Source organism: Cariama cristata, unplaced genomic scaffold (assembly GCF_000690535.1).
Source record: "Cariama cristata isolate BGI_N322 unplaced genomic scaffold, ASM69053v1 scaffold4619, whole genome shotgun sequence".
Lineage (NCBI taxonomy): Eukaryota > Metazoa > Chordata > Aves > Cariamiformes > Cariamidae > Cariama > Cariama cristata.
The window spans coordinates 10724-22820 of NW_009635108.1; the positions used below are offsets into that span (position 1 = coordinate 10724).

The following is a 12097-nucleotide window of genomic DNA, read 5'->3' on the forward strand; positions in this document are numbered from 1 at the left end:
ATTCTTGTCTCCACAGGAGGCTGAAATGATGTTTTCTTTTGAAACTCACTGGTAACTTTCCAGTGTGTTCCCAGTGTGTTTCTGCTATTACAGTAGTGGAGTGTTCACCATCTCTTACCACTTCAGCCTAATTTATTACAACAAATAAACAGTTTGTTTCAAGTAAAAGCATTTTATGTCCATTTGTAACATAGCCTTCATTGTTTGGAGCCATTCCACGCTGACTTCCAGAGTCTTATTTGAATGAAAAGTAGTAGTGAGTGAAAAGTAGCTGCTGATCATTGAAGCAATGACAAACAGTGAATGGTTTGGAAATTTATAAGTTACTTATTTTACATTTTTTCTTCCATAAAATCAAATACATGATAGATGGCAAGCAGCAAGTCTTGAGTTTGGGTATGGACATGCAGTTAGAATGGCTGACACTAGAAGACTTTCAGAAGCATCTTGATGGAGAAGATGAGAATCGTGTGTTGACAGAACCGATATCAAGTAGTGAGTAGTTGCTGGGAGGAAGGGACATTTCTTAGCTGGTGTTTCAAAGTGAAATATCCTATAACTGCATTGAATTTTTTTTTCTAGCTCTCCTGAGGGATGCTGTTAAAAGTGGAGATTATATGACAGTAAAGATGGCACTTTCTTCAAACGAGGAATATAATCTGGATCAAGAGGTAATTTTTCTGCCACAGAAGTATTGGAATGGGGCAGGAGCGAAGAGTACAAATTTGGAGTGTTTGAAAAGTTTTCCCCTTTTTTTTTAGTAGCAGATTTCTGTCTTACCTTGGCAAAAAAGCACAAGGTGACAAAAGAGAGTACAGAATTTGAGGCTTCGATATTTGTTATTCATTTCTTCCAAAGTAAAAAATTAAATTTGATAGAAGCATCCCAGTAGCTGGATTTGCAGCAGATTTGCCCACTGGATTTAACTGAATATTGAATTTAGAACTTTACATGGTATAAAGAATGATGATACCCATCAGGTCAAGTGGCTTAACTATGGAAAACATCTATATGTACAAAAAGCAAAACAAAACAAAAACCTAACCAAAAATTGAATGTTCTGTTTGACAGACTGGGACCATTTAACTCCATGAATAATTAGTTTTCTACCAGTTCTTCATCAGCTGTGTTCTTACTGTTTTTTATTTCAAGGTTCTGTTTTCCTGTTAAATAGTACTACAGTTCCATTTTTGAGGATTAAAATCTCTGATGTCAGTGTTTTCACCAGTGATCTTGTTTAGTTGTATTGCCAACTATACTTTACGCTAAGACTGCCGTAGCGTAGTAGAAAAGACACCCAATGAACTATTGAGGCAAGCATGTCATCTTTGAATTGTAGCATCTGGTGGAAAACACAAGAATGAGTGAGGAGACTGGCCGCTCACAGAAGTCTCTTCATACTTACACTCTGATAAAATCCAGAAGCAGCATTGTGGTAGCAGCTGACTTGAGCCATTGTGTTTTTCCTCCAGTGGCTGCTGATTTCTTTTTCCACTGTATTGCTGTCTTCCCCACCCTCAGATACCTTGCTGCCTGCCTTTCTGGCTCATTCTGTTTTTCCTCCTTGTTCTGGTCCTCGGAATGTTAGGGGTTTTGCAGATTACAAAGCTCAGAGCGTGAGGCCTGTGGACAAGAGAAGTGGGAGGTGATAGTTTGTTGGTATCTGGCAGCCATATATGTGTGAATTCTTCTGCCAGGGAGCAGAATCTTTGCGAAACCTGTTGATGCACTTGCAATTTTTGTCTTGTGGCTTTGATTTATCTTAAAGTATTCATTTGGGTGGTTTGGGGTTTTGTTTTTTTGGTTTTCTATTTTTCTATTTTTTTTTTAACGGCAGTGATTTTTGTTGCAGGACTCAAGTGGCATGACCCTAGTAATGCTTGCTGCTGCTGGTGGACACGATGACCTTCTCCGGGTGCTAATCAGGAAAGGAGCTAAAGTTAATGGTAGACAGAAAAATGGAACAACTGCATTGATACATGCAGTTGAAAAGGTTGGCTTGGTTGTTGTCATATTTGTGGTTCTTGGTTCTTTTACTTATGTTTAAAAGTGGTACACTTACAGTGACCTTCACTACATCACTGCATCATTTCAGCAGCTGTGGTTACTGTAGTGTAAATAAATTCTGATCACAAACCATACCCTGAGTAGAGAATATCATAGGGCTACCTCGAGGGAAAGTGGAGGCAAAGGATATCTCTGAATTTGTCTGTCACGGGCGCTGAAGTTCTTGTGTTAGAATTGCTCGTTGTGATCTCTGGCTACGCAGGATCCAAACTTGGGAGACTTTGAGAGCAAATCTCTGATTAAGCAGGGTTTACTCTCTGAGAGTTGGGAGATGGAGACAAGGGCAAGCTCTTCTGAAACTAAGACCAACTAGACCAGTAAGTTAGAGGATGTTTCATGAGTGTGCTCTTTTGTTCAAGTTGGTTCATGTGTTTTCCCATGTACAGTAGATACAAGGCCAAAAGGGAGCTTGATTCCAGTTTGGTGATTAATGCAAACATACTGTTTTCTTCCCATGGTGTTCATTCACTATTGCAAGGTTTAGAAAAAAAAGTAAGAATTGTAAATACTCATGGCTGACTACTTGTCTGAGTCTGAATTGCTCTTTATTAGCCATGGGAGAGAACAATGTTAATTGTGTCATGCCTTGTGCTTTGAATTTTACTGATGGATTTTAAATAAATGTCACTTTATATTCTGAAACAAAACCAGAATATTTTCTACTTACTTGTCTTGTGGTTTTGGTTTTTTTTTTCAGAATTTTTTAACAACAGTAGCTATTCTTCTGGAAGCCGGGGCATATGTGAACATGCAGCAGAGCAGTGGTGAAACTGCTTTAATGAAGGTAAATTCAGTGTTTCTCCTAACATGGTTTAGTATTAAACACTTTTGGCAAACTAATAAAACAGAAAACCATATTTGTAGAGTTGATTTAGGGAACATGTACTATATTTGAAATTACAAATACTACTCTTAGTTATTCTAGGTAGTGTTTTAATCGATTTTTTTAAAGTGCTGTTATATCTAAACAAGAAATGCAGATACCATCAGTATACAGTGCTAAATGTGGCTCATCATCCTCTTCCATTGTTTGGCTCAAAGAAATGCAGATGTGGCCTTAAAACGAGATAATCAGTTTGTCAGCAAGAAGAGAAGAATTCTGGAAAGGACAGTCTTTCACTTGGGTGTTGCTGTGGTTGACTTTCGTCATTTCATTGCAGGCCGAAAGTAAAATAAGCAGTTTGCAGTCTCCTTCCCACTACCTGTTCTGGCACCTTTACTCACCCCCCCCATCACAGAGGAAATTTTTAATTATTTTATTTTGTTGTAATGGGAAAATTCTAACACCCTTAAAACAGTGTGTGCTCCTCGTAATATTTTTTTTTTGTTTGTATCAAATAATTTCACCAAAGTTCCCCTTCTTGATCAACTTGCTTATTTACATGTAGGCTGTTTAAGACAATTTGTTTGCAGATGAGGTTACAAAAGCTTTTCTGTCCAAGACAATGTGGTATTGTTTCTCTTCTATCCTCAGCAGAGAGTGTGGGGAATTCACATTTTCTGTAAAGAAAATGGTAACGCCCTTGTGGTTTCTTCAGCCTCTTCAGTCCAAAATCTCTTCATAATTTGGCTACCTCCATGAATGTCCGGTTTTGACCTTCATTGTTTTTAAAGGTTTTGTTAGTATTTGATGCACAGCTGTACATACTTTCTAATTGGCAGCCTACAGTGACTTATTCCAGATTATTTGTTTTGCTGTGCAGATACAAAGAATAGGGTCTTCATTTCCAGTAACTTACTGGAACAAGTTTAGCCATGTGTGGATAAACATGTAATCTGTTTATCAAGTCACTATTATTTAACCTTAGATGTTGGATCACACTTTTTAAAAGAGGGAGGTAGAAGTCTTGCCACTTCATTCCTTTCTCTGAAGTAGTGTGTGATTTTGCGGGGGGGGGGAGAGATGGTGGGTTGGTTTATTTATGGAAGATTATGGATTGAAAGCACAGATCAAAGCTCAGAACTGAGGCAAATTTCAGAAGTTAACTTCTTAAAGACCTCATGAAGATAGAAATTTCTGTCTCTTGTGCCTTTCTCTAATTTGTCTGAGTGAAGTGTTTGAAAACAAGCAACCAAGAGCATGTGTTTGCATTCTTCAAAGTAAGGTTTCTTTAGACTTCCCTGTACTTTTGTTAAGTGTTTGGTTGACATGCCCTGGAGTTCTTGCTGTAAGTAACATTGAACAGCCTTGGACAGTTGGGCGGTTAACAGTGACTGTCTAACAGTGCTTAGTAACAGTTTGGGGCAAATTCTGTTAATTTACTGCACATCTGAAGTACCATTTGAACTGAGATTCCTAGAAACAGATACTTGGAAGTGTTACTTTAGTCATTCTTAATGCTTCTGTAGAAACCCATTTATTCAGGTATATAATTGCAAGAAAGTTTACTGTTACTGAACTCGAGCAGATTAGATGTTTTCACAAGAACTTCTGAGGTTTGTTAGCTTTTGTTAGCTGTTTGGGGTTTTTTAGGGTTTTTGTTGTGTTTGGTTTTTTTTTTCCCTAATTAAGTCCACTTGATAATCCTGAGTGTTGCTGCTTCTGTGGGATCAGGTGTATAGTGTTGCCTGGGTAAAGGTAAAATACTTACGGAGTGTGATCCTGAGTTTCAAGTTGTGTTAGTGTTCACAGAGCAAATACCTAAACTTGTTTTCTGAATTGTAACTAATTTGGGATTTTAATTAATTTCTGCAGTTCTGCTTCCTCCAATGTTATGCTCTGTTCTGACAGGGGATTTGTCATTGTTATCCATCTTTCCATCTTCTCATTTTCTGCACAGGCTTGTAAAAGAGGGAATTCTGATATAGTACGGCTTATGATTGAAAGCGGAGCAGACTGTAACATTTTGTCAAAGCACCAGAACAGTGCGCTGCATTTTGCTAAACAATGTAATAACATACTGGTGTATGAGCAGCTCAAGAGTCATTTGGAAACGTGAGTAAACTGTACTTTGAAGTTTGTTCTGGTGAAGTTTGCGATACTAGGCATGTCATAATTTTGGCATAAGTCAAGGGGAAGAGGGGGAGATTTCAGGGGAGAAAACATCTGATTTAGGCAGAAAGCTAACAAATAAATCCTGTGAAACGAAAATGATGTGAGCTAGCAGAATTAGCAGACACTTGCTTAAACACTGAGTAAAAAGATGGAAAGGAGGAAAAGCGAATTGCCAGAAGTGAAAGATTCCTTAAACTAGAAATACAGTAATTGGGAAAACTAAAAAGTGTATAAGCACTGGACAGTTGAATGTAAACTCTGATTAGGGCATGCCAAATAAAACACCTTGCTGAAAAGCATTAAGAAAAAAGAGAAACAAACAAAAGAACACGAAACAGAAACACCATGGCAGTACAGATGGTTAGTGTGTTGTTGGACCCTTAAATGTCAGCTGTGAGCTGAGGGTGCCAGGGGTAAAGCTTTCATGCCAGTAAATGATGGAAATAAAAATCTTCATTGCGCAACAGAATGACTGAAGAGCAGTGGAGTGTATGTGGTATGTGAAGCGTTCCTGTCATATGGTCATGTAAAAATATACTGAGCAGATGAATGTGGATGCTAAATGGAGACAAACATAAAGAGAAGGAGCAAACTCTTTAAATATCAGTTTGGAGGAATACTGATAGTTAACGTATTAGGGCAGAAAATCATAACCAACAATCTCTAAACTTGGAGAAGGTTCAAGGAGGGTCTCAGAGCTTCTGCAGCTGGTGAGATTTTGCCATGAATGCATAGTTAGTGCTGGAAGGACAGTGTCTCAGTGCAAGATCCTTTTATTGTTTTATGATTACTTTATCCTAATGATTTATTTATATAATATAAGACAATCTTATCAAGTAGTTTGTAGTCCAAGCTCATTCTCTTCTATTTTAGTGTTTAGAAAGCCCTGGCTATTTTCTGTCTCTGATCTCTTGTGTTTACCATCAGCGTAGTACTTCCAATATTCTTATTCTATTTTAAATAGTTATTAGTGCTCTTTCCTTTAGAACCTTAATAAATACTAAATTTAAGCATACTAAGTCTAAAAAGTAAGATCTATAAGCAAACACTCCCACATGATCGTTGCAGCGGTGGTCGCAATGGAAGTTAGGGAACCCTTCTGTAAGGCAGAGAAATTTGTGGAACATTTACAAAGTGAAATGTCAGGTAAAAAAAAAAAAACGTTTTAGTGCAAACTAGTCAAATACAAATAAATACCTTTCCAGGGCAAGGTTGTATTTGCCTATGAATTCTAAAGGAAGTCAGTTAGGAAATTACAGAATTACAGTGCCACAGAAGGGTTGAGGTTGGAAGAGACTTCTGGAGGTCATCTGGTCCAACCCCCTTGCTCAAGCAGGGCCACCTAGAGCTGGTTGCCCTGTCCAGACAGCGTCTCAGTATCTCCAAAGTTGGAGACCTCATAACCTCTCTGGGCAACCTGTGCCAGCACTCCATCACCTTCACAGTAAAAAAGTGTTTCCTCATGTTCAGAGGGAACCTTCTGTGTTTCAGGAACCTTCTGTGTTTCAGTTTGTGCCCATAGCCCCTCATCCAGTCAGTGAGCACCACTGAAAAGAGCCTGGCTCTGTCCTCTGTCCCCTCACTTCAGGTGTTTATTGACATGTACACATTGATAAGATCCCCCTGAGCCTTCTCTTCCCCAAGCTGAACTGTCCCAGCTCTCTCAGCCTGTCCTCGTATGTCAGATGCTCCAGTCCCTTCATCTTTGTGGCCCTTATTTGGACTCTCTCCGGTATGTCCATGTCTGTCTTGCAGTGAGGAGCCTGGAACGGGACACAGCCCTCCAGGTGTGGTCTCACCAGTGCTGAGCAGAGGGGAAGGATCCCCTCCCTTGACCTGCTGGGAATACTTTGCTTAATGCAGCTTAGGATGCCATTGGCTGCCTTTGCCGCAGGGGCACATGGCTGGCTTATCTTCAGCCTGGTGTCCACCAGGTCCTGTTCTGCCAAGCTGCTTCCCAGCTGGCTGGGCCCCAGCATGTCCTGGTGCCCCGGGTTTTTCCTCACCAGGTGCAGGACTTTGCACTTCTCCTTGTCGACCTTCACGAGGTTCCTGTTGTCCAGTTTCTCCAGTCCAGGTCCATCTGGATGCAGCACGACCCTCTAGTGTATCAGCTATTCCTCCCAGTTTGGCATCATTGCAGGCTTGCTGAGGGTACACTCTACCCCATCATCCAGATTGTTAACAAAGATGTTAAACAGGACTGGACTCAGTATTGATCCTGGGGGTACACCAGTAGTGACTGGCTTCCAGCTAGACTTTGTGCTACTGATTTTTGGTGAACTAATGTGTTCTGATCCAGTTTCATACTGGGAGGAAAGTATTGTGATGCCAGTATTTTTAATGCACTGTAAAGCTTGTCTGAGGTATTGTAGATCACTGCATCAAACTTCTGTCCTGAGCAGATAGAAGCTATAAGGAATGTTTTCTTCTTATAGCAGGCTAAATGGAAAAAAAAAAAAGTGCTAAAACCATAAAAACTAATAATTTTTCAAACATAGAAAACTTGTTAAAGGGAGCAGGAGCAGTTGAAATGGATAAATGGACTATGCTAATTCTTTCCCAAGGAAGGAAATCATGACTTGTGAGTTAAGGTTTTGAAAGCAACAGCAAGCACGCAGATAAAAGTGATCTGGTACCTGCTGTTCAGTGTACTGAAACTTTGTCACTCATTCACTGTTTGATGCATTTTTCTGTTTGTTTCCTATTTAAAATCTGCTGCCTTCAGTTTTGGGTAATGTGAATAACGAGTTTTGGAAGACCTTGAAAACCTAATTTTGCCAGTGAAATGGTAGTTGAAATTAAATATTGATAAATGCAAAGTGATGTCCATGGGGTATCACTGTAGTAATGTGAATTATGCAGGGAGTAACACAGTTCTTGCCAGTTGAGGAAGCTTCTAGACTCGTTACCTGAAAATACCAGTTCAGTGCTGCTTGTCAGTCAAAAAGGAAGATAATATAGTGGAGGTGGAGCCGAAAATAAAATGTAAGTCCATGGTGTCCGAATACCTTAAATAGCATGTGCCATTCCAGTTACCTTGTTTCAAAAACAGATGAAGCAAAAAGGAAGAGTAAAGGTGATCAGACATACAAAGTAGCTTCTGTGAGGATGGACCCAGGGAGGCAATACATGTCACCTTGGGACAGATTTAAAGGTCAAAATTTAAAATAAAATCAGAAAACAACAAAAAATAACCCAAAGCCATGGGGCAGGTTCTACAGGCCAGTCCACTAAATGCTTAATGATAGGTTTGAAATGGAGGAATGTTTTTGTACATTTGGCACAACTGAATTATGGATCTCATTGTTGCAGAATGTGGTCACAAATACATGGGATTTTACAAGGGATTAAGTAGATCTAAGGAGAGGTGCAATTTGGCTGCAGTCTCTAGTTTTGGATGCCTATACATCAGATTGCTGGAAACTAGGACAGCGTACCAAAAAAAGACAACTGTTTAATTTCCCATATTTAATATGGCTTTGTTCAGCATCTGGAAACTAGGCTAGATGGGGTTCTAGGCTTGCTTTGGTGTGGCGATTCTTGCAGTTTCTTGCTAATCGGACACTTAAGTTTTAGATTCTGCAAATGGTAATATCAGCTAGCATGGAAGGGAAGTGTGCTCTGAATAACAGCTGAAAAAGCTGTAAAGCTGAGAGAGTCAGGACCTTTGTCTTGTAAAAGCGTTTAAAACCTATTTGTGGCAAAACAGCTTTCTGAAGAGGATTACTTAGTAACCTGCTTGTAAAGGTGCCATATACTGTTGATTAATGAGGTCTCTCTTTGAAGGCTAGCCTGCTTGCTTAAATTAAACCCTCCTCCCTTCTCCAGCCCAAAAACCAAACAAAAATGCCCAATTTGGCTATTTAATTGCTACTTTTTCACTGTATTATTAGTAGAGTTTAACTGGGAGCTGTGTTTTTCTGATATCGTTGCCAGTAAAATTAGATGGTGACTTGTTTATTTTTACTTGTAGTCAGGTTTGATAAATCAGCCATGCTGGGGCAGTGGCTGGTTGTTTTCTGTTTAACCACTAGATACATCTTGATCTTTTGGGGACATCTTTCTACAGAAAGAGCCTTTAAAATATGTGACTAGTTGGAATTTTTTTTTTTAATCTGCTGCAGTGCATTTGTCTCAGCTTTTTATTTTTCTGGCCCCAATAGATGAATTTCACAAACAGATCACTGATAAAATGTTTTATTAACAAAGTATTGGGACCTGGGGTTCATCTGTGCATCAGTGCTAGTGATGAAGGCAGTCAGTCCTGAAAACAGGGAATCCAAAAAAGTGATCTGGAATCCTTTTTTGCGTCAGCTCTCACAAAGTCTATGTCTGGTAAAGTAATTTTACTATGTGAAGCACAGGCCTCGCTTGTTTGGTCTTTTAGGCTCTCAAGAGTAGCAGAAGATACCATCAGGGATTACTTTGAAGCTCGTCTTGCTTTGCTGGAGCCAGTCTTTCCAATTGCCTGTCATCGTCTCTGTGAAGGGCCAGACTTTTCTACAGATTTTAACTATAAACCGCCACAAAATGTGCCAGAAGGTAGGGGGTTTGTTGTGGTGGTGGGTTTTTTGTTTGTTAAGAAATTGCCTTTTAAGTCTGTCCTAAAGTATCTGCTATGCAAAATTATTTTTGTATGACTTCTCGCAGTACATTACATTAAGGATGCTCCGATTATAGAGCATAGGGAGAGCACCGATATTTTGATGCATTGTGGGTGGGGTTTATGTGTTTGGTTTTTTTAAGAGGTGTTTTTTTATTGCCACATACACAGCTTCTTTCTTCTGTTCATGGGTTACTTTAGCTTTGTGAGGGTTACATTAGCTAAGGGACAGGTGTTAACAGGAAAGGAGTGGTTTACCTTAGAATTAATAATTTTGAAAAATCTTAATCTAAGAGCATACTTGGAAAATCTGGTAGTGGATCATCCTGTTTTGTAGACAGTACCTAATGCACTGGAGTCTTGGGGTACAGTCACAGCATTACCCTGATACAAATGCAGTCTAGAAATACTACAAGAAAGAAGCCGCATTGGTCAAATCTGTTTTGTCCATAGACCCTTTGAAAAAGCTGAGAAGCAAATTCCCGAGATACTTGGGAAAGTTTCTTCATTCTCTTGGGATTCCAGATGCTAATCTCTGATGCTTGGCTTAGTTGAGTCATTTTTATTCACCTTTTGAGTGTATCAGGGAAATATCGACTGCTACTGATTTTTCTTGAAACAATACATTAATGTGACTGTGAAATACTGCTTACGCTAAGATTGAAAGTGGTTGTGTCTGCCCAGTTTTCTGGTGGTTAAGAGTTGTAATACAAGTCTTTCAATTTTTGATCATAGGTATCGTTTATAGAATTAAGAAATCTTATATAAGTTTATGTATTAAAATGAGGCATTTGTGGATAGTGAATATTGTTGCTCAGTGACTTTCAGTGCAGTTCATAAGAGATCTGTAATTGACTGGGCTCAGTTGTCCTTACCAAGAGAGAATAGACAACCTGAACCACGTTAAATTCCGTAACTCTCTTTAGGTAAACCTAAAACCACAGAGGTGAACTGTACTGAGGACTGCTGTATCCATTTTGCTTTCCTAATAGCCACATAAAATTATTTCTGCTGCCAAAAGACCTTAACTTAGTGACCACATCAGTTGTGTTCTGTGCTGGGATCCACTGGCTTGGGAGATTGGATTTCTGCATGTTGCTTGGATACTCCACTGGGGTTTAATATATTCTGTATAATATTTATATATGTATTTGTACTTAACTGTCTTCAAAGGTCCAGTGTATGCAGTTGTTATAAATAATGGATCTCATGTAAAATTGATGTGACCAAATCGCCTTCCCTTTCAGGATCTGGAATTCTTCTCTTTGTTTTCCATTCAAATTTCTTTGGTAAAGAAGTTGTTGCTCGGCTCTGTGGACCATGCAGTGTACAAGCTGTGGTTTTAAACGACAAATTCCAGCTCCCTGTATTTTTGGTAAATCTTTTCATATAACTGATTGACTGTAAAACTGCTTTATAAACTGTTTACGGAGCAGCCTGGGAAATCTTTGTGCCTTAGTTTGGATTTTGAGTAGTGTGATAAACCATTTTTTTTATCATGATAGGGTTTCTTTAAATTAAATTCTTCTCTGTATATGGAGGGAACTACAAACCTAGAGTGTACTAGACGCCATAAGAATTTATAACTTAAAAGGCAGGGACATAGTGCTGGTCAACCGGCTTCCAGGTGGCCCTGCTTGGGCAGGGAGTTGGACCAGATGACCTTGAGAGGTCCCCTGCAACTTCAACCCTTCTCTGATTCTGTGACTTCGGAACTGAGGGTTTGAGCAGGCAGGTGAGAATTTTGAATTTAAAGCTGTTTCACTTTTCAAATTCACCTAGCCTCTGACATTTATGACCCAAGTAAGTTCTTCGGTATTTGTTTTAACAACCTATCTCCTCTTTCTAATGATTAATTTATTCCTTTTTTAATCTATTAAATGCTTCAGTCTGCACAGTTTTAAAGTCCTGTTGTTTTCTCTGTGGTTGCACCGAAGGTTCTTTGCAGTATACACAACTTTCTTTCAAAAAATGTGTAGCGAAAATGTCCTGTTCTGGTAGTTCACTTGCATAGCATTTTCAGCTGTATCCTGCCATTAACTTTGTCCATTTTCTTTTTCCTTTTAGGATAGTCACTTTATTTATTCATTCAGCCCTACTGCAGGCCTTAACAAGCTTTTTATACGATTGGCAGAAGCTCCTACTGCCAAGGTACAAAATGTTCTCAAATTAAATGTGCACATTAATGTGTTGTACAATAACTCTTCCATAGTCTAAATGCTTCTAGTTGTATGTTGCAAATGTAAAAACTAAGGACTTTCCACTGTCTCCTCATCCCATTCCCATCAGTTACATTTCCATCCTGTGACATTGCCAGAACTCAGGGACATTGTCGAGGGTGTTAGCTCTGTTGTAACTACATGGTTTTATGTTGCAGTCGGAATAATTCATGCACCAGGATAACGAAATGTTACAGCTAAACTCTTTCC

At 39.1% G+C, this 12097-nt stretch overlaps 1 protein-coding gene across 1 annotated transcript in view; it reads left to right on the forward strand.

Annotated features, from left to right (window-relative positions):
* MPHOSPH8 (M-phase phosphoprotein 8) overlaps positions 1 to 12097 on the forward strand; it is a gene marked incomplete at its 5' end in the record, with an annotated part of 23740 nt that overhangs the window by 10500 nt on the left and 1143 nt on the right. Inside the window, 8 exons of the mRNA XM_009707393.1 lie at positions 370 to 495; positions 583 to 671; positions 1853 to 1993; positions 2765 to 2851; positions 4848 to 5002; positions 9453 to 9607; positions 10916 to 11043; positions 11736 to 11819. Of these exons, the coding sequence (XP_009705695.1) occupies positions 370 to 495; positions 583 to 671; positions 1853 to 1993; positions 2765 to 2851; positions 4848 to 5002; positions 9453 to 9607; positions 10916 to 11043; positions 11736 to 11819 (965 nt within the window). The remainder of the gene's footprint in view (positions 1 to 369; positions 496 to 582; positions 672 to 1852; positions 1994 to 2764; positions 2852 to 4847; positions 5003 to 9452; positions 9608 to 10915; positions 11044 to 11735; positions 11820 to 12097) is intronic.